Raw genomic sequence first — 23,397 nt, forward strand, 5'->3', positions numbered from 1 at the left:
TTTTCTATATGAGCACCCCCTGATTTCAGGGCACCATAATGTTTATGACAATTGGCGTCATAGGTGTTTGTCAATAGTCAGGTGGGTTTCATGGCTTCATAAGATACCTCCGCGTGCTTCTTCCCTTTGGAGTCTGCAGTTGCCATCGTTCAACATGAGGAAAAGAGCTGTACCCATGAAAATCAAAGAAGCTGACGCTGAAAAACAAGAATAAAACCATTATATCTGAAGAAGATATATCAGAGATATAAGAAAAAAATTAGGATAACCTAAAACTACTGTATGGAATGTCGTTTTAATATTTGAAATATATAACTCAACTATTTTATTTATTATGAACTTTTACCTCATGAAGTAAATCATTATATATCTCATGATCACCCCAAATTAGGGCGTCTTACACTAATTTAGACATTTTAGTATTTGTAAAGTTTTACATGTAATAACATCTAATGTAGCCCTGGGGATTAATTCATTTATTGCTTATTCTCAACTACTGTAATTGTAATATTTATATCCTAAAAATAATAATAATAATAGAAAACTCCCTGTGAAGGACTGGCGTCCTCTCCAATGAGGTTCCCCTACCTTGCGCCGAGTATCGCCGGGATAGGTTCTGACAGCCCCAAATTTGATCAAGCAGGTCTGATAAGGATGCGGGAGAGAAACGAGAAGCCACCTACTCCGCCATGCAACAGTTAACTACTCCCAGCCCGCCTGCAAAATGTGACGTAGGTAACGTCCACCAATCAGCACAGGCGCACCAAGCCACGTCATCGGCCACATACACCGACCCGGAGAGACAAGCGAAGAAGTTGAGAGAGGAGACGGGAGGAAAAAATATTATAGCAGTGGATAATACAATACAATACATTTATAACAGAAAGGAAGTCGCTGGTGTCGTGATTTACAGAAATGGGTGTTAGTTGGCAGCTGCAGTTGGTATCCGACAAAGTAAGTGACAAACGGTTTTGTTTGTTGTTAACTCGCTGTCATCCAGACTCTGCTATTATGTTTTCTTGAGCAGGGGACATTTAGTCATCACATTTCGAACCACAAATATGTCAAAGCTTTTGATCGATTCTGATTCATTAGAGTATTAAACTCTACAACTGTTTAGTATTTGAACTATTTGCTTTAGAGGAAAGAAGATCGTTAAGTGCTTTTATTTTTTTTTAAATCCCGGAGTCTTCTTATGCAGTAATTTTGGATGGCAGGTGGAAATATATTTTTTTGATGTTTGGGGAATTGAAACACCGATGAGATACTTGGTAAAAGAAGAAACGTAATGCAAAGTGCAAAGCTAATTATTTGAAAAAAGGGAGTTATCGAGCTTCTCCATGGAATATTTAACGGTGTGCACCTTTTTGTCTGATTGCGGTTTCCGTAGACGCGCAGCGGCAGGTTGAGCAGCACGACTTTCCTGAAAGAAACTTCTTTGGGCAACGTGTGACGCACGTGTTTCACAAGAAAATGTAACTCAACAGAACCAGATACGGTGCTGGGACCTTTTTGTAAGTGTGTTAAGAGGTGCCAATGGAGGCCTTTGAAGTCGAGTTGTTAAAAGGATTAAAGCCCCGCCCACGTGAGGAATGGTTCGAGGTGGTGTTAGATTCCCGTTTTTTTATTGGCTAGCGGGGTTGTCTGTCAAGAATCTCGGGGGCGGGCCTGCTCAGAAACGTAGCTTCGCGTGCTTATTGGGGTGAATTTGAAGGGTGTGCTTGCACGTAGAACAACAACAGCACAATACGAGAAAAGTACGGTTCCGCATAGTCATCTGATTACCCGGCAGTTGAAAGGAAAAAGAGGATAATCTCATCGAGGCTTTGAGAATTCGACGTGATCGTTGGAGTGCAGCCTTTTAATGAAATCGCATACGAGATTAGTTTTCTCTCCCAGCCAAAGTGACCAGTGAAGCTTAAAGCGTATAACATTCCCTGGTCGTGATCACCGAGTCCACTTTCAGGGGAGGACTGTTCATCCAGTTTCAGGTACACCTATGCGCACGTTCAATCGTTTTAAAAAAGAATATTGTGAACAAATATTGAAAACGAGATCAATGGGAAGTTCACAAGGTCTGATCGTTTGCTTGTATTGGAACCGACTTGTTTTTCCACTCCATTAGCCACAGTCAATTTGCTTCTCCTCACCTGAGGCAAAGCCTTTAACCCTCTTCCATTTGTCAGCACACACAGTGACCTTGAGCCCAGGGTCTTTGGAGCTTTGTACTCTGGCTGTTGTGGCAGCATTGGGTTTTTATAACTGGCTACAAAATGTACAAACACACAGTAAGTTTACATACACCTGAGCTAAAAACTTTCAAGCTCAAGATTCTCCCAACTTCATTAATACCATGTTACAAAACGATTCACGTTGTAAGTCAATCAGTGTATTTACTTCAAGGGTTTTTCTTCAACATAGTGATTAGGAGACAAGGTTACTTCAGCTTTTAACCGGCATGTCACATTCTCAGTGGGTTAAAAGTTTCAATATAATGTGTGTATTGGAGACCTTCCTGTTCCTTGTAAGACATCCTAGCAGGTCAGGGGAGTTAGAACATTACATTAGAACATTCGAACACTCTAGACGAGAACAGGCCATTCAGCCCAACAAAGCTCGCCAGTCCTATCCACTTGTTTCCTCCAAGAAAACATCAAGTCGAGTTTTGAAAGTCCCTAACGTCTTACTGTCTACCACACTACTTGGTAGCTTATTCCAAGTGTCTATCGTTCTTTGTGTAAAGAAAAACTTCCTAATGTTTGTGCGCAATTTACCCTTAACAAGTTTCCAACTGTGTCCCCGTGTTCTTGATGAACTCATTTTAAAATACAAGTCTCGATCCACTGGACTAATTCCCTTCATAATTTTAAACACTTCAATCATGTCACCTTTTAATCTTCTTTTGCTTAAACTGTAAAGGCTCAGCTCTTTTAATCTTTCCTCATAATTCAACCCCTGTAGACCTGGAATCAGCCTAGTCGCTCTTCTCTGGACCTTTTCTAGTGCTGCTATGTCCTTTTTGTAGCCTGGAGACCAAAACTGCACACAATACTCCAGATGAGGCCTCACCAGTGAGTTATAAAGACCTGAGCAGAACCTCCTGTGACTTGTACTCCACACATCAAGGCGCTATATAACCTGACATTCTGTTTGCCTTCTTAATGGCTTCTGAACACTGTTGGGAAGTTGATAGCTTGGAGTCCACTATGACTCCTAAATCTTTCTCATAAGGTGTACTCTCGATTTTCCGACCGCCCATTGTGTATTCAAACCTAACATTTTTACTTCCTACGTGTAATTCTTTACATTTACTGACATTAAATTTCATTTGCCACAAATCTGCCCAAGCCTGTATGCTATCCAAGTCCTTCTGTAATGATATAACGGATTCCAAATTATCTGCTAATCCACCTATCTTGGTGGTCTTACAGTTACCAACCAGAAATGCATTCCTTTTTTGACCAGGTAACTTTTGCAGATGACATCTTAGAATTATCCTGGCAGTGGTTTAATGACTGAACATATGATGGATGGGAAATAAAAACAGTCAGATCATCTGCCAGAGAGACCACCTTGGGGTGCAGATTAGTGCATTAGGGGATCGTGAGGCCATAAAGATGCAGTCTCAGCTGGCCAGAGAGAAGAGCAGCCTTAAGGTATTACTCTGGTCATCAGACATGGAGCTATTAATGTCCAATTAGTTTCAACACCATCATCCTCCAGAAGGTCGTAAGGAAGTTGAGTCCATTAGGCTACAACTCTTTCCTATGCAAACCGAACCTGGATTTGCTGTCCGTCCGCATCGGAAACAACAAAAGCGGAGACAAAATACAAAGCTGAATTTGTTGTTATCCATTCAGGAGCTCAGCAGCACAAGGTAACTGAAGCTTAATAATTAATTTGCTAATTGTAATGAGCACAGTGGCAGACAAGACACATACACATGTAGATCACTACAGTTACACAGGATGGAAATGTTTGAGATGTGCCTCTGTTTGCTACAATATCTCTCTGTCATCTTAACTGTTGCATCGCTGGGGAAAATAAGCATTGAACGTGTCAACGTTTTACTCAGTAAATATATTACTAATGAGGCTACTGACATGAAATCATGGCGGAGTGGTGGCTCTGAGGCTAAGGATCTGCGCTGGTACCCAGAAGGTTGCCGGTCCGAATCCAAAAGAGTTCCTACTCTGCTGGGCCCTTGAGCAAGACCCTTAACCTGTAATTGATCCAGGGGTGCTGTAGAATGGCTGACCCTGCGCTCTGACCCCAAGGGCTATGCGAAACCTAACAAATGCCTAATACAAGAAATTGTATAAGGCGAAATAAAGAACAAAAAAAAAATTTTTTTTCACCAGATGTTAGTGACAACCCAAGTAATCCACACATACAAAGTCCATAAATGAAGTTATGTGTAATTAAGTGGAATGACGCAGGGAATAAGTGTTGAACACGTGAAGAAAAGGAGGAGCAAAAAGGCCTGGAAAGCCGAGAAAGCAGCTGACATCTGTCTGTATTTGGAAAGCAATCCTGGTAGCCCCTTATCAGTGCCAGTGCCTATTAGTCCTCATTGACGGCCCATAAACAGTTTTCTCATTCCCAGGGTGTCACACAAGGAGCATCTCATGATGGCTGAAAGCACAGAGCTCTCTCGAGACCTTCACAGCCTTATTTTTGCACAACATCCTGATAACATTGGTGACAGACGTATTTCAAAATTTCTGAATGTTCCATTGAGCTCCATTAGGCCCATAATCCGGAACTGGAAAGAAGATCATTTCACCATAAACTGGCCACAATCTTGCAAGACTGCTGTCAAAAGAATAATCAAAAGAGTTGTCCAACAGCCCAGGACCACTCGCCAAGAGCTTCAGAAAGACCCGCAATTAGCAGGTCCTGTAAGTAATGCACTCCACCGCCATGGCCTCTACGCACGCTCACCTTGCAAGACTCCACTGATGAAGACAAAGGAGGTTGAAGGTCGTGTAAAGTTTACTGCACCACATTTGGACAAGCCAGTGAAATACTAGGAGAAGAGAATCTGGTCAGAGGAGACCAAAATGGGACTGTTTGGAGGTCAATGCACACACCGTGTTTGAAGGAGAACTTGCCCTGCACACCACAACAAAAACACCACACCAGACTTCATATATTTGAAGGAAGGATGAATGGAGAAATTTTGCGGGACATTCTTGATCAGAATCTGCTGCTATCTACTGTACCAGGATGCTGAAGATGAAACGAGGGGGGACATTTCCGCAAGACGCACACAGCCAAGGAAACTCTCAATTGGTTTCAGAGAATAAAGAGAATCCAGCTGCTAGAACGGCCGAGTCAATCCGCCAACTTGAATCCATTTGAAAATCTAAGGAAAGAACTGAAGATCAGAGTTCATAGCAGAGACCCCCGGAACCTTCCAGATTTGAAGACAGTTTGTGGCCAAAAAATCACACCTGAGCAACGCAGGCGACTTGTTTCTCCGTACAGAAGAAGCTGTCCTTACCAACAAAGTCTCTTCTACTAAGTATGAATTACATTTTAGTAAGCGTGTTCAATACTTACTCCCTGTGTCATTCCACTTTATTACACATAACTTAATTTATGGACTTCTTTATTTCTTTGTAGGTGTGGATTACTTGGGTTGTTACCGACATCTGGTGAAAATTTCATGTCAATAGCCCCATTAGAAATATATTCATGGAGAAAAGCATTGACGCGTTCAATACTTAATTTCCACGCTGTATGGCATAACAACAGCAAATCGATAAGCATTGTGCTCTATGGATATACAACATATGAAGCCTATGCAGCTATTTAGTCACTGCATGTTTGCATTTTCAATTGGACGGTAATGTTACGTTTCTTTAGTTAGTTGTGTAGACGTCCAGTCAGAAGGTGGATGTTGTGCATCCTCGTCTGTGCATCTGCTAGTTTTATTAGGCAGATTTTGTTGATTTGGGTATTTTGAGTCCTGAAATACGCATCTCCTGTGGCTCCTTGTTATCCGCTCTCTTTAACGGTAGTCCTTTTGACGGAGTGTGACCCGCCGTTTACTTCAAGTGCGCGTTTTGCAGTTCTTATTTGCATGAAATCAACTGACATTTCATTCAGGCTCACATCGGCTCCTACACCATCATTGTAATGCTGAACAACAGAGAGCACACGCAGAACCTGCAGCGACATATCGTTCGTGTTTACTATTCATCCATTAATGCTGTTGAATGCCAATTTAAATCTGATGCCATGAAAAGGTTTTTCCGCTGCATCGGGTTATGTTTATTTTTAAAAGGTACTACGGGGCTCCACCCCCTCCTGTCTTCGCTCGCCCACCACCAGGTTTGGTTTACCGGATATACAATTTAAAGAGATTGTCATTTTCATGGGAATTGTTGTATATGCATTATTTTCACTTTTACTTAAAAACTTTTGTGAAAACAATATTTGGAAGTAACTTTTCTTCAAGATCGCATTGAATTTTGATTCCGTGTTTGTACATCGTGACAACGCAACTTATAACTGCCTGTGAGTGAGTATCGTTTTTTTTCTCTCTCTAATAAATAAAACGACTTTCTCGAATGTTTGTCCATGCTCTGTCTTCTTCGCTTTGTCGTTGACGTGTCATCTTGAACGTATAAAATTTAAAGTAGCGTGACTTGAAAGAATCTCGTGTTAAAAGTCTCCGTCTCACGGGACTTCATAACATGCCAACGTTTTTGGAATCTTTTAATTCTCGCTGGCAAACACGAATTAGTCTCCGACTTAAAGTTTAAATCCGAACAATATATTTGATTTCTTTTTGCTGTTCCGTTATTTCACCGAGTAATAATTTCCGTTTGTTTGTATTAATGCGATCTTTCCTTTTTTTGAGAATTTTCGTACTTCTATTGTGTCTAACTTGCTGTGCACGTGTACCACGCCAACATTTTTGAATTCTTTATGAGGTTCTACTTTGTCATCTACTCTTTGTCCTTTATTTCTGGCCCCGGGCGTGGTTATATCTCTTTCTCGTAGGACGTATAACGCTGCTCACGTTGTGAAGGGGGGTGGAATCTGAACGCACACTAAGGAGATGCGGTCGGATCATCTGCATTTTTAAGTTTTTTAGGTGATGTTTTGACTGCAGACGGTTCGTCATAAAGAGACACTTGCTGTCTGTCGGACCGGGTGAACGACAGCACCTCTGATCTTTGCAGTTTCAAATTGTTCTCCTTTGCTTTGAGCGCCATTTTCACAAGGCATTGGATTGGTGTAGAAATGTGACATTCGGTGAGCCATCCACTTGTTCCCATCCGGTTCTGAACAAAATTCATTGTTTGGTTGTCTCCAGAGACGTGTATGATACCACTGGCTGCAGCGAGGATTTTGTTTTGCCGGCACAATCCCTCCCTACCTTTACTTGTGAACAAGACCCCCAAGGTAAGGGTGATGATGTCTGATTTGGAGGTTCTAAGTCTCATTCTATCTGTGTCGCACAGTGTCCACTCAGATTTATGACGTATGGTGTGTTAAAGGGTCAAATATAGTGAGAATTGGGGTGGGGGGTTTAAGTAGTCTTGCCTTCTTTGGCCACCACAGGAAGTGGAGACACTGCTGGACCTTCTTGGCTGTGACGGTGCTGTTATTTGACCGAGGAAGCCCAGCTGCCAGACGCACACCATGGAGTTTGGTGCTCCTAAGCAGTTCTTTTACAGAGCCCTCGATGTGCAGTGGGGTTGGCATAGTGAGGTCCTTCCAGAAGTCAACAATCGTCTCTTTTCGTTTTATCCAAATTAAGAGAACACTTGTTGCACATGCACCAGTCCACCAATCATTGTACCTCTGCCTCTTCTTCAGTGCTGATGAGAACCATCACCGTTGTGTCATCTGCAAACTTAGTAATGGTGTTAGAGCTGTACGGAGCTGTGCCGTTGTCCAAGAGAACAGAAGTGGGCCGAGTACACTGACTTTGGTCAGGGGAGACTGGTTTGCCAATGCTCAGCACTTAGCGTAAGGATACTGGAGATGGTGCTTTTGATGTGAACTGTCTGTTGGGGGTCTCTCTATCGGGACGACCACGATCAGGTTGCATAGAGTAGTGTTGTAGCGTAGCAGACCCAACTTCCCTTTGAGCGTTTGAAGTATTATGCCGTTGAAAGCGGAACTAAAACATGTGAAAAACCATCCTAACCTACTGTGTCTCTTTTGTCTAGATGGGACAGGGCCAGATGAAAGTAGTCAATATGGGGTCTTTTAGTGGAGCGCTTCAGGTCATGGGTGAACTGGAGAGGGTCATGTGATTTGAGAAGTCTGGCTTTTTGGTGGCCCAGGACTAGTCTTTCGAAGCTCTTCTTGATGTTAGGTGTGACTGCTATAGGGCGATAGTCGTTGAGGCAAGAGATGGAGGACTTCTTTGTCACAGGTATGATGATGGTGGTGGTTTTGAAGCACGTTGGGACAAGTGCCTGCCTCAGGGAAATGTTGAAGATGTCTGTAAAGACCTTCATCAGCTGGTTTACACATTCCCTATTTTTGTCTGATCCAGCAGGTTTTATGTGGGTTTTACATTCAACAAACTTGTTACATCAGCAGAGGACAAACTTGGTACCTTTTGCTAAAAGAGATGGACTTCCTCTCCGGCATGTCGTTTAGGGCTTCAAACCACTTGCAGAAGTTATCTAAAACATCAGGAGGGGAGGCACTGGCTCTGCACAGGTAGTATGGTCTTATAGACTGCGATATCTTGGATTCCCTGCCATATGCACCGTGTGTGTCTCTGGTGTCCTGAAAGTGGCTGTGGATTTTCTTGTCGTACTCGTGCTTAGCCGATTTGATGCCCCATGATAGGTTTGCCCTTACTGTCCTCAGGGCTACCTTGTCACCCAATCTAAAGGCAGCAGCAGCATTGTGGGCTTTTAACAGTGCATATACCTCAAATGTCACCCATGGTTTGTGATGGTCTTTGAGACACTCACATCATCTATGTGCTTGTTTTTTGTGGAAAAACCACATATTTTTGAGAGGCGGAAAAAGAGTTTTATACTGGAACATATCTTATAGCAGGTGCCCCTTTATCTAAGTTTATGATTTTATTTAAAGAACCAAGCACAATAACACAACGGGTCCAGTCAAAACAAATCCAAACGCAATCCACTAAACAGAAATTCAGCACTCAACCAATACCAAACTTGGACAGCTGGGCAATAAGTGAGCCCCATTTAAAGAAAAATAACAGCAGATAAAATAATTAGTTCTGCTCAGACATGGTGTGCTAGCTTTACAATTTAATATTCTGATCGCTGGAATCCTCGGGTAACAGGGTCCTTTCAGCTCACTCAGCAGTGGAATGGCCAAGAGGGGGAGGCAGCTTGATGGCCGAGGTGTCCAGATCCTATTATGGGATATCATCTACTGTTGAATTCTGCTCTGTACTTGTAATATTTCTATTGCACTATTATATTGTACTAGACATTAAGTCTGTTACAATAACGGGTGCTAGAACAGTAGTGCATAAACATTAGTAGGAACATTCTATATTAAATGGCAAGGGACCTTGTATGTGGCTGTAATATGTGTCACTGAATTGTGTGCCTTTCATTTTCTCTCGCAGTAATACTGGTTTGTATTTCGTAAAATGCCTGTAATTCTGTCTGACAGTAATACAGTGGAACCTCGGTTCACAACCATAATTCGTTCCAAAACTCTGGTTGTAACCCGTTTTGGTCGTGAACCGAAGTAATTTCTCCCATAGGATTGTATGTAAATAGAATTAATCCATTCCAGACCATATGAACTGTATGTAAATATATATATTTTTTTAAGTTTTTAAGCACAAATATAGTTAATTACACCATTGAATGCACAGCGTAATAGTAAACTAAATGTAAAAACATTGAAAACCTTGAACAACAGAGAAAACTAACACTGCAAGAGTTCGCGCTATAGCGCTACGAACCGCTCGCTAACAACACTTTTTTTTAATGAGTTTTAAGCACAGGGGAAAAAAATGAACATTTGAAAAATCCGTAATTTAATAAACAACCAAGAAAAGTAACATTGCAACAATGCACGCGCGCGCCTGTGTGTGTCTGTGTCTCTGTCGCGGGCCTGTGTGTGTGTGTCTCTCGTAAGCGGGCCTGCGTGTGTGTGTCTCTCGTAAGCGTGTGCCTCTGTGTCTGTGTGTCTCTCTCGCCTGTGTGTGTCTGTCTGTCTCGTGCGTGCCTTTGCGTGCGTGCGTGTGTGTGTGTGTCTGTCTGTCTCGCGCGTTCCTGTGTGTATGTGTGTGTGTCTTGCGCACGCCTGTGTGTGTGTCTGTGTGTGTGTCTGTCTCTCGCACGTCTGTGTGTCTGTCTGTCTCTCTCTGCACAGGGAATGCACAGGAAGAGACTGAACACGTGCCGTATGGCCTCGCGCATGCGCACTTCACCAGAAGACACACACATACGGACACCTGGACGCACACAGGGGTTTTATTAAAGAAGATTTAGGATGACTTGTGTTCTGTTCTGTGTGTTGTTTTGTATTGATGCCCTTTTTTTTTATTGACACTCACTGCATGCCCAACCTACCAAGAAAGGGGACTCTCTTTGAACTGCCTTTCCCAAGGTTTTCTTACAAGGGTTTTTTTGGGAGTTTTTCCTTGTCTTATTAGAGTATTATGGCTGGGGGGCTGTCAGAAAACAGGGCTTGCTAAAGCCCATTGTGACACTCCTTGTGTGATTTTGGGCTATACAAAAATAAATTGATAATAATAATGAGTTCTTGTGAAATTTGGAAAAAAATTCTGAACAGATCCTCATAAAGAAAATTAGAATTTTCCAATTTGAGTTAATAATAAAACAGAATGAGAAATTATATCATAGTCAAAGATATGTGCAGCTCTGTGTGTGTGTGTGTTCATTCACCCTGCAGTTCACAGGTCCACTGATTGTTCCTGCCTTGTGCCTGATGACTGCTGGGATAGGCTCCAGCTGCCCCATGATCCTGCTTTGGTTAAGCAGGTTAATAAAATGTATGGATGAATAGAGCATCACTTTCCCACTGTGTTATACAAGGTTCATTGGGATTCCTCCAGGTCAGCAGAATCCGGAGCCATTTTTAATCCAAGGCTGTCCAAAATGATCTGAGTATACAACATTCCCAAATACATGTGACCAGCAATATGGATGCTTGATGGCATTGCTTACAGTTTGTATCTTGCTCGGAGTATATCTAAAATGTATAATTTAAAAACTCCAACGTCTTTCTGTATGTCTGTTCACTTTTCACGAGAGAACTACTTAGCAGATTTAGATCGGGTTGTTTTCTATAATTTGCTTGAACATTCCAGTTCTTTCGTTGTGCTAAGTATCATAGTTTTCTTGCAGTTGTGATTTATTTGCGCAAATCCGAGAGACATGCAGCGTACCGAGGGGAGGGGGTCAGGGACCTCATTACTCATGCATCAGCCTCAGGGCATATCTTGCATCCACTTAGCTAGCGAACAAGAGAACTACCATATATACTGACGTATAAGTCGGGTCTTGAAAACTGAAAAATCGATCATAAAATTAGACCTTGACTTATACGCCCGTTCAAAAATACAACACCTAATTTAAAAATTTTTTTTTTTTATATACATCTTCTTGCTTCTTCCAGTCTGATATCAGTTCCTCAGACACATTGAATTTTGTTGCAGCAGCTCAGTTACAAATTCCTTTTGCAACCTCAACGACTTTTAATTTAAAACCAGCTTCATGTTTTCTTCTGATCGAACACTGCATCGTAGGTAAGGGATGCTCTTACGATAAAGTTGTATGAGGATGTAAGATGCAAAAAACATAAATCAGTGCAAACGTCTCTTCATAATAGTTCAGGTATCACCGTGTGGTCACGTAGGCACAATACAAAGAAAAAACAAAGGCAGTGTGAGCCGTGGTTACTCTCTCAGGTGGGCGTTAGCATATCATAATCTCTTGGACCAATAGTGTGAGTTTTCCCGCATTTGACTTAATACAACTGGCATTATAAAATACCTGAAATTATATGGTAAAATCAAGCCCCAACTTATCCACGGGAGAAGTTAAACGAAAGTATATACACTGCTTAACAGATTTTGATCGGGTTTTTTCCTGTAATTTGCTTGAACATTCCCGTTGATTTTGCAACTTCTCTCATCGCACTAAGTATCAAAGTTTGCTTGCGGTACCGATTTATTTGCGCGGATCTGAGAGAAACGCAGAGGGAAGGGGGGAAGTAGGCGGGGCCCTTCTCACTCACACGCCAGCCTCTGTTCAAGTCGTTCTGCCTCTCTCCATGTGTTAGCTAGCGATACCCATTTGTTCAGCAGAAATTATCATCTATAGATTGTTAAGGAGTAACATTGTTGAGAGAGAGATCAGAGCTCCATGTGTTTTAGAGGGTAGCTGCTGATTGCCTGAGATATCACGGCCATGTGTTCTTCTCTCCTTGTGGGGGATGCTCTCCCGTCAGAGCTGAACACGATCAGATACAGTGCCAACGTTTGAAGTTAGAGTGTACTTACCTTCCACTTGGCCAGAATTACAGTAATCCCACCTCGATCGCAAGGGTTGCGTTCCAGAACCCCCCGCGATAGATGAAAATCCGCGAAGTAGAAACCATATGTTTGTATGGTTATTTTTATATATTTTAAGCCCTTATAAACTCTCCCACACTGTTAACATTATTAGAGCCCTCTAGACATGAAATAACACCCTTTAGTCAAAAGTTTAAACTGTGCTCCATGACAAGACAGAGATGGCAAATGCAAACATATCCTCCTCTTCAAAGAATGCGTGTCAGGAGCAGAGAATGTCAGAGAGAGAGAGCGAGAGAGAGAGAAAAGCAAACAATCAAAAAATCAATACGTGCTTTTAAGTATGCCGAAGCACCACGATAAAGTGGCATTTTTTAGAGAAGCGTCCGTATCCTCTGTGCAAACAGCCCCTCCGTCAGGTGCAGAGAATGTCAGAGAGAGTGAGAGAGACAGAGAAAAGCAAACAATCGAGCACCGCGCGGGAAGCATATCGTATATCATTGAGGAGTTTTATTTAATACGTAATACATGCTCTGATTGGATAGCTTCTAAGCCATCCGCCAATAGCGTCCGTTGTATGAAATCAACTGGGCAAACAAACTGAGGAAGCATGTATCATAAATTAAAAGACCCATTGTCTGCAGAAATCTGCGAACCTGCGAAAAATCTGTGATATATATTTAGATATGCTTCCATTTAAAATCCGCAATGGAGTGAAGCCGCGGAAGTCGAAGCGCGATATAACGAGGGATCACTGTATTTTTTTTATTTCTTTTTTTATTTTTAAAGTCCTATTTCACCACTACATGGGTGGAGCAGCAGGGGACAGCTAGTTTTACATAATATTAGACAAAACATACATGAATGATGAACTGTTTCTTGTTGAACTATGACATGCCTTGCACATATTGAACTAGAAATTATTTTGTCAATTGCTTAATTGCATTCATTTTCTGAATGGCAGAGAAATTTCTTCTCCACCTTCCCTGAGGCCTTCAAGAGGTCACTTCTTTGGACAGTTTGTTGATGTACTGCTTTTTTTTACACGGTCCCCCATTTCAGAGCACCTTAATGTTTGGGAAACAGCAATGGGAGGTCTGTTAAAGCCATCATATTTATTACTTTGTCACATATCCCAGCATGCAATGACTGCTTGAAGTATGCAATTCATAGACATTAGCAGGCGCTGAGGATCTTCTCTGGTGATGCTCTGCCAAATCTCTAATGCAGCCTTCTTCAGCTCCTGCTTGTCCCCTTTAGTTTTCTCCTCAGCATATGGAACGCCTACTCCATTGCATTTCAGTCAGGTGATTGGCTTGGCCACTGAAGAATTTAGTTTTGTGTTGCCTTGACAGTATGTGTGGCTCATTATCTTGTTCTAGGATGAAGTACCGTCCACTAAGTTTGAAGGCATTTCCTGGAACTTGAGCAGATTAGATGTTTCTTCACACCTCAGAATTCATTGTGCCACTGCCGTCAGCTGTTCCATCATCAATGAAGAGAAGTGTGCCAGGACATTTGGCAACCATCCATGCCCAAACCATAACACCCCTAACCACCATGTTTTAACAGATGAGGTGGTCTGCTTTGGATCTTGGGCAGTTCCTTTTCATCTCCACACTTTGCTCTTGCCATCACTCTGATGAGGTTCTTCTTTATCTCGTTTATCCACAAGACCTTTTGCCAAAATTCTGCAGGTTCTTTTAAGTCATTTTTTGGCCGTCCTGGTTTTGTGGTCTCCATCTTGCAGTGTGGCCTCTGTTTCTCTTCAGGAAGTCTTCTGCTGATAGTCGCCTCTGACACACACATCGGCCCCCTGAAAAGTGTTTCTGATCTGTCAGACAGGCGTTGGGGGGCTTTTTCTTTACCATAGTGAGGATTTTCCTGGCGTCGGCAGTGGAGGTCTTCCTTGTTCAACCAGTCCCTTTGTGATTACTGAGCCCTCCAGTGTGTTTTTTTTTTTTCTTCTTCTTCATGATATTCCAGACAGTTGATTTTGGTCATCCTAAGGTCTCACTGATGTCTCCAATGGTTTTATTCTTGTGTTTCTGCCTCATGATGGCTTCTTTGACTTTCATTGCCACAGTTCTTGTCCTCATGTTGAACAATGGCAACTACAAAGTGGAGAAGCAAGCCAAGGTGTCTTATCCTAATGAAACACACCTGAGGAATCAAAAAAACCTGTGACGCCAATTGGCCCAAACATTATGGTGCCCTGAAATGGGAGGACCATGTAGAACAAGTATGGTGACTCAGATGTCTACAAATCTCCTTCAGTGAAAGTCTGCACTGTGAACTTTATTCACAAGTCTGAATTGTTCTGTAATTGTAGACTATGGAGCAGAAGGGGAAATGAAGGAAAAATGTGTCTTTGTCCCAAACATTATGGAGGGCACTGTACATTGTCAGTATAGTGATTTCTAAATGTCAAGATACCCAGTGACATCCATCGATTTGAATACTGTATAAGTTGAAGAAGGATTTAATACATGATTATTGTGCATTATGGCTGCAGATAATGGCTTTCTAAAACATTTGCAGAAAAAGGATTGCAGACGGCTGTTTTGCAGGTGCTGGCACTCACAGTGAGAAATCGCCACACGGCTGACATTATACTCTAAAAACCACTTAAGGTTCAGTGAGCTGTCTTGCGTTTAAATGAGTCATTATATCAGTCTAGTGCAGGGGTCTACAAAGTTTGTTGTGGTCGGCCATAGTTGGTGAAGATTTTTATTCTAACCCAAGTTGCTGAATTAGAAACCAAGCCTTACCAATAACAGATCTAATTTAATTTGAAGACTTGTTAATATTCTCATTCTGCCATGTCAGGTCATTCTTGCATCATAGATTCTTTTTGTCCCCTTTCTGTTAGTATATCATCCAAGTGGTTTGTAGCCTCAATTGGATAAGTACGAGGTGGAGTCAAGCTAAAGTTATGGGATTTATCAGAAGATGGAAGGGACCTTCACAAAACTGATGCTGTCATTTCTCAATGCACTTACACCACCTGCCTGGCAGTGCTGGGATTCCAGCAGAATTAAAGGTTTTTAATTAAAGTTGTACCCACATACAGAGATCTGGCCAGTCCCAAGTCTGCGCACTTACGAGAGTGCCACCACTGTAATGCAGAGTTTTCGAAGCTCTTCTGACAGCAGAGGTGGGACAAGACATTCCACACACCTACCCAGATTGGCCGCCTCAAATTGTGACCGAGTGCTTCCATGGAGCAGGCGATGCCTCGGCACCTCATTAGTTCTGATTGCCAATACAGGCCTGACCCCACTGGCTCTCTGAAGGTTTTGACTCTGCCGGGGATGAGGCTCCCAAGGGCTAATATCCCCATTCCCATCATAATGCCAGCAGTCTTCCTATGTGCGGCCGCAGCAGAGCTGCTCCAGCGGAGAGCAGAAAGGGGTCCTGTCTGTCGTCTCAGAGCTACCTGAAGTTTTCTTACAGTGATTGGAGTGCCAGTCCTGCCATCAACCCTAATGTTTTCCCTTCAGGTTATGGGACCGCTTACAGTTTAACGTCATAGCCAGGACAGGCTTGAGTAGTAGGTAGTTCTTAAATTGCTAGGTTCATTTACCATTTATACTTACGTACAAGTCGGGTCTTGAAATCTGAAAAAAGCAATCATAAAATCTGACCCCGACTTATGCACCTGTTCAAAATTGCAACCCTTAATTTTATTTATTTTTTTTACGTGTTCTTGCTTCCTCTAATCTCATATCAGTTACTCAGACGCATCGAATTTTGTTGCAGCAGCGCAGTTACCAATTTCTTTCGCCACTTCAATGACGTTTAATTTAAAACCAGCTTTATACTTTCTGCTGATCAAACGCTCCATCGTAGATAAGGGATGCTCTTACGATAAAGGTGTATGAGTGGGTGAGATACGAAAATCACAAAACAATGTAAACGTCGCTTCGGAATAGTGCAAGTATCACCGTGTGGTCATGTATGCACAATACATAGAAAAAAAGGGCCGTGTTCTCCGTGGTTACTCTCTCATCTTAATCTCTTGGACCAATAGCATGAGTTTTCCGACTTATACGACTAACATTATAAAGTGCTGGAAGTACACAGTAAAATCAAGCCCCGACTTATCCACAGGAGAACTTAAATGTGAGTATATACGGTAATTGTGATTTTCTTGTTTTAGCGGGTATTTGCACGGAGTAGTGAGTTGGTCTTAATTACTCTTTTGAATTATTTATTTGTTTTTCCTTCTCTTAACAGTTTACATTTCTTTAGTTTAGAGTTTTATCCAAGGCAGCTTAACAGTCACAAGTGTGGAGTTTGGTTACTTACTCAGGGTCACTTGAGACGCTACTGTGCTTTTATTTTAATATGTACCAGTTACTCTCTGTTTTTGCCTTTTGTCCACTCAACCCTGCTTTTTTAACCCCTGAAAACAGAAACTTTTGAAAGCGCGCACCAGAGTGGTATATTTTCCATGGATGGGTAGAAACAGAATGGTTTTTGATAATGCAGACTCCAGTTGCACTCTGATTGGCTCGTGCCTATTACGTACTCCTTCCCTGATTGGTTCCTGCTCACTACATTTTCTCAGCTGCTTTGCTCACCTTATACTCGTGCGTTATTCTCAGTAACAATTCCTTCTCCTCGTCGGTCCAGTTTTTCGTGTTTGCCAGTGCTGTTCTCTGTGTGTAAATGTAAGCTGCAAGTAAATGTCTAGTGTGGAGGACACCTCCCATTTCTGCATCTGTAGGTGAATGGCTATGTTATATGTGTTTTTGGTCATTCTACAAAATGAAAAACAAGATTTTCTAATACAGTAATCCCTCCTCGATCGCGGGGATTGCGTTCCAGAACCCCCCGCGATAGATGAAAATCCGTGACGTAGAAACCATATGTTTGTATGGTTATTTTTATATATTTTAAGCCCTTATAAACTCTCCCACACTGTTAACATTATTAGAGCCCTCTAGACATGAAATAACACCCTTTAGTCAAAAGTTTAAACTGTGCTCCATGACAAGATAGAGATGACAGTTTTTTCTCACAATTAAAAGAATGCAAACATATCTTCTCTTCAATGGAGCGCCGTCAGGAGCAGAGAATGTCAGAGACAGAGAGAGAGAAAAGCAAACAATCAAAAAATCAATTCGTGCTTTTGGGCTTTTAAGTATGCCGAAGCACCACGATAAAGTGGCATTTTTTAGAGGAACGTCCGTATCCTCTGTGCAAACAGCCCCTCTGCTCACACCCCCTCCGTCAGGCGCAGAGAATGTCAGAGAGGGTGAGAGAGACAGAGAAAAGCAAACAATCGAGCACCGCGCGGGAAGCATATCTTACATCATTGAGGAGTTTTAGTTAATATGTAATACATGCTCTGATTGGGTAGCTTCTAAGCCATCCGCCAATAGCGTCCGTTGTATGAAATCAACTGGGCAAACAAACTGAGGAAGCGTGTACCGTAAATTAAAAGACTCATTGTCCGCAGAAATCCGTGAACCAGCGAAAAATCTGTGATATATATTTAGATATGCTTACATTTAAAATCCGCGATAGAGTGAAGCCGCAAAAGTCGAAGCGTGACATAGTGAGGGATTACTGTATGTTAAAACCAAGATTGAACTGTTTGGCCTCAGTTCTTATCCTCACCTATAGAGAAACTTGGGTACAGTTGCTCATCAACTCTGCTATATCATTCCAATTGTGAAGTGTGACTGGGAGACTAGTCAGTGTTGATGGGATGTTGAACAGAGCAAAGTACAGAAGTATCTTGAATGAAAAACTGCTTCAGAACAATCTGGCTGCAGGTTCATCATCCAACAGGACAAAGTAACGACAACACAGTAATGTTAGGCTTAGGAACATCTCTGGGAATGCTCTTAAGTGGCAAAGCCAGATCTCAAATTTGAACCCATTCAAACATCTCTTGAGACCCCTAACAGCAATTGTCTACTGATGGTCTCCACCCAACATGGCAGAGTTTGAGAGGATTTGCAGAGAAGAGTGGCAGAAAAATTCCAAAATCCAGGTGTGCAAACCTTGTAGATTCAGTTTCAAGAAGACTCCAGGCTGGAATTGCTGCCAAACATGTCCAGAGGCCAAAGGAGAAGGGTCTGTATACTTGTGTCAGTGTGAAATTTTAGTTTTTTTTTTTATTTTTGATACATTTCCAGAAATTTCTGCCAAAGGTAAGCACTGATTCTACTAACCACTCATGTCTAATATGTGTGCTTGACTACAACGACTCTCTCTTGGTTACAGCGCAAGACACCATGATTGTGTGCCTCATGAGTGACCACCTCCCTTTTTCGAATGATTTCATGAAACCAGAAGGTGCTGCAACGCGGAGAAGGCTTAACTCTAAATCCCAGGTGACCCGGCTGACGGAAGGAACAGCTGCTGAAGATGTTCACCAAGTTAAAAAAGAAAATTGCCGAGGAAGCAGCCACTGCTCCTCGCCTTGGAGGTCCAGCAGGACGTATTCCCCGATCTGTTAGCAGAGAGTCCATCACTTCAGCAGGAGTCGACTCTGGAGATGACTTTGTATGTATTACTTGTTCTTTCTTCATATTGCTCAAATTGATTTTTGATTATGGTGATGTGATCAGTGAGGTTTATGTGATTTCATTTTGCAGGATTTTTCCTTTAATTGTGTTTTATATCATGTACCACTTTGTGAACGTATGTGAGGTTTATCTTCATTCTCCAGTGGGGCAATGTGACTTGTATGTTGTATTACCATGGGTTTGAGTGTAACTCGCCATGTTCGTTTTTGGGTTGCACGATAAGTTTATAATATCTTTAGTTGGAGTTCTGTCTCTGTGGCTAAGGTTTGCCGGTTCAAGTCTTGTTACTGCCAAAAGGATCCTATTCCGTCGGGCCCTTGAGCTAAGCCCTTAACCTGAAAATTGCTCCGGGGCCACTCTGTACAATGGCTGACCCTGCACTCTGACTCCCTCAAAGGTCATGCAAGAAGACACTTTTCCCCCCAGGGATTAACTCTTTTAATGGCTGATTATTATTTTTTTTTTCCTTTTCTTTCAAGTATGAATATTTTTCCAAAAAACTCAGTTTACTAAAAAGCACACAAAGCAATGGTTTCATACATAAATCGACATAAAATGTCTGTTGCTGGTGCTGTGGCTGCCCAAATTTGCCACCTGTTTGTTGTTTCTGGTGGCAACTGCTACACGGGGTGGCAGTGGAGGGCTGCCTGCCAGGTTGTCTTCACATAGTGGCGGCGGTCATTGCTGGCGAATGCTGGTTTCTACCTCTTGTCATTGTAAGTGGCAGTCCACCCATGTGAACTTTGTTGTAGGTGCATCAACTACACGAACGTATTCAGCATCACGATCAGCTGATGTCGGTACCTCGCTTTCTTTTTTGTTCTTGACAAGTCAGGGCCTAATTCCGCAATAATACACAAAACAACATTTACAGAGTATTTTACTTTGTACATTTGCTTCTCTCTCTTGCTAGATGTCGATATTTTTTCTGCCACTGTTTGCTCATCATTTCTCACGTGAACACAGGGAATCTCGGTCAAACCAACAAAGCTAACTTTCTTCTAGCAAAGAGAGTCAAACTAAAATGTAATGTCGGGTTTTGTGACCGTTTACAGCTGATTACGACCCTCTACCCCGGTGACATCTGCAGTCAACCGCTTGTGTGACAGAAGTCGACATTCGTCCTAAAAAAGTTAATAAAGTGTGCCAAATATTAAAAAAAAAAAATTTTAAAATACCAAAGTTTAACCCACACACCCAGACCTTACCTACTTACTTACTGTTGTTGAGTGATACCTACGCTGCCTGTCACTAGTGTCGCAGTGCCAGACATGATTCTTGAACAAGAACACACATCTGGGGACAACGTGGTAGAAGGCAAAATCTGCTGCTAAAGAAGTGAAGCTAACGTGATTTCTTTATAGGAGCCTACACACCATTTCCTCCAGTCTGTGCACTTTAAAATTTTGAGGTTTCAGTACTCCATTTTGATTCAGGTATTAGACAAATATATAAAATAATTATGGAAAGGCCGGGAGAAAGAAGAAGAAACTGAATAAAAGCCATGACACAGAGATTAAACAGAAAAGTAAAATTGCTGTTATCAATTCAGAGCTCAGTACCTGAAGCTTAATGATTCATTTAGACATCGTTCTGTCATTTTTACTATTACATCACCACATGGCATAATGGCAGTAAATAGTATTTTTTTTTAAAAAAAAAAAAAAAGCATTGTGGTCTCTCTTTTTTTCCATATACTGTGTCTGTTGTGGAAGATAGTGGGCGTCACCGAGCCCCAAACCCTGGGCACAATTGGCAAGAACCTAGTCATGGGTTTAAATATAATGATTTTATTTCGTCCAAGTACTTTTACACAGCACTGTATACACAGGGGTGGTGAGTTCTTCCTCTTTCTTCTCTCCATCACCACACCCTGAATCCTCTCTCTCCATGAAAGTGTTGTCTTCTGCCTTCTGACTCGGACTTCTCGAGGTGAGGCGGAGGGCTTCTTTTAAACCAGGCTCTAGAAGTACTTCCTGAGTTTGGGCAAAGTCCAGAGGAGGTACTTCATGGTCTGGTGCAAGTGTTATATGTAGGGCTGGTCCATCCCTGCAGCACCCGCTAGTGGCATCCATGACACCAGCAGTGCTGTCCCATGGGACTGTGATTCCTAGCCTGCCCTATGCTCTGGAAAATGGGAGCAGTGACACATGGATTCTGCCCTCTAGCATGTCAGGGGAGTATACAGTATACTCCGAAAAGGCTAAGTCCCACGGTCCTTCCATTATTCTGGCCTTCCTTTCCAGGGAAGGAATCATTCCCAACCTGGCCGGGATGCCTGTCCATTGCTGTCCTTCCTTTCCGAACTCCCTATCTGGCAAGGGGCCACCTTTACTGCCGGGATCTGAACAATTCTGTATAACACTTGTACTATTTATCATATACTGTATACATTGTCCAAAAAAGAAACCAAACTTCTTAAATAGTGTGCCAATGAACCAAAATCGCGTGCTTGCAGTAGTGGTGGTGTGCAGCGTTGACCTTGACACTTTAAAATCCCCACTTGTTTGATCATGCCATGTCAATTAGTCATTGAGTGCATGCAGTAGAGTGAACTTATCTCCTGTGCCTTTTGTGATTTTGTAAAATGGAATTTGTAGGATCTTGAAGAGTAATGTATTTCCATGAAATTGGCAAAAACCTTTACCGGGACTTTTCAGATGTTGCGGCAGGCTTATGGAGAGGTTTATTTAAGCCACATACAATCTTACAAAGCAATTCAGACATTGTCAAAGTGCACGTTGCAGACTTTGTTTTAAGAAGATTTGCAGACATTTTAGTCACGCCACACTTTTTCTACATGTCAAATCCCCAATCCCCCCCCTACTCCAATCAGGGCAACATAATGTTAGGGACCCTTGGTGTCACAGGTGTTTGTGATTCCTCAGGTGGGTTCCATGCCTTCATAAAATACCTCAGCCTGCTTCTCCCCTTTGGAATCTGTTGTTGCCATTGTTCAACATGAGGACAGGAGCTGTGCCAATGAAAGTCAAAGAAGCCATCATGAGGTTGAAATGAAATGAGGCTGTGGTGCCGCACCCACCACATGACAAACCACCTGGCTGAAAAACAAGAATAAAACCATTGGAGACATCAGTGAAACTTTAGGATGACCAAAATCAACGGTCTGGAATATCATGAAGAAGAAAGAACACACTGGCGGACTCCGTAATCACAAAGGGACTTGGTAGGCCAAGGAAGGAAGTGCTGAGGAAAGAAGAATCCTCACTATGGTAAAGAAAAAGCCACAAACGCCTGTCCAACAGATCAGAAACAGGGGGGCCGAAGTGTGTGTGTGTGCGTGTGTGTCAGAAACAACGATCAGCAGAAGACTTCACAAACAGAAATACAGAGGTCACATGGCAAGGTGCAGACCACAAAAACAGGATGGCCAGATGACAGTTTGTGAAAAATGACTTCAAAGAGCCTGCAGAATTGTGGGAAAAGGTCTTGTGGACAAATGAGACAAAGATGAACCTCATCAGAGTGATAGTGAGAGCAAGGTGTGGAGATGAAAAGGAATTGCAAAGCATCATCTGTTAAACATGGTGCTGGGAGTGTTATGACTTGGGCATGTATGGCGGCCACAGGCCTTGACTGGCAAACTTCTCTTCGTGGATGATAGAACTGTTAACAGAAGTGGCACAGTGAATTCTGAGGTGTGTAGAAACATCTGATCTGCTCAAGTTCCAGTGGATACCTCCAAACTCACTGGATGGAGTTTCATCCTACAACAAGATAATAATCCAAACAACACAAAGCTAAAACAATGGAAAATTCTTGAATGGCCAAGCCATTTATATCCAATTGAGCAGCCCTTCCATATTCTGAACCTAAAACTTGAGGGAACAAGCAGGAGCTGAAGATGACTGCATTAGAGATTTGGCAGAGCATCACCAGAGAAGATCCTCGGCACCTTGTGATGTCTGTGAATCGCTGACTTTAAGGAGTCATTGTATGTGAGGAACTTGAGACAAAATCCTACATATGATGGCATTAATGGACCTGCCATTGCTGTGTCCAAAAGTTATGGTGCCCTGAAATGGGGGGACCGTTTAGAAAAAATGTTGTGATCAAAAGGAAAGCAAATCCCTTAAATGAAAGTCTGCAGAGTGCACTTGAATCACAAGTCTGAATTGTATATGGCCATGTGTATTGGTACTGTGTCGGAGAATCCTTGGGTACCACTGGTTTGACTTTGTGTTGCTCATGGAGTCCCAAATGAGGCACATGACCTGCATTGTGTGGGAACGTCAGTTACGGCACTAATGGCCATGTGGCGTGATTCCCTGAGGGTGATCCAGCTCACAGGACCCTCATTGCTGAGGACTCGAGCGG

General features: G+C 42.3%; 1 protein-coding gene across 2 annotated transcripts in view; it reads left to right on the forward strand.

Moving 5' to 3' along the window:
• The first annotated feature begins 794 nt into the window (after nucleotides 1-794).
• Nucleotides 795-23,397, forward strand: part of golga1 (golgin A1) — a 128,825-nt gene continuing 106,222 nt past the window's right edge. For both annotated transcript variants that reach the window (XM_039762686.1, XM_039762687.1), the window contains exons 1-2: nucleotides 795-954; nucleotides 18,755-19,036. In XM_039762686.1, coding sequence (XP_039618620.1) covers nucleotides 18,899-19,036 — 138 coding nt within the window. In that variant the 5' untranslated portion in view covers nucleotides 795-954; nucleotides 18,755-18,898. The remainder of the gene's footprint in view (nucleotides 955-18,754; nucleotides 19,037-23,397) is intronic.

Source organism: Polypterus senegalus, chromosome 9, assembly GCF_016835505.1.
Source record: "Polypterus senegalus isolate Bchr_013 chromosome 9, ASM1683550v1, whole genome shotgun sequence".
Classification (NCBI taxonomy): Eukaryota; Metazoa; Chordata; class Cladistia; order Polypteriformes; family Polypteridae; genus Polypterus; species Polypterus senegalus.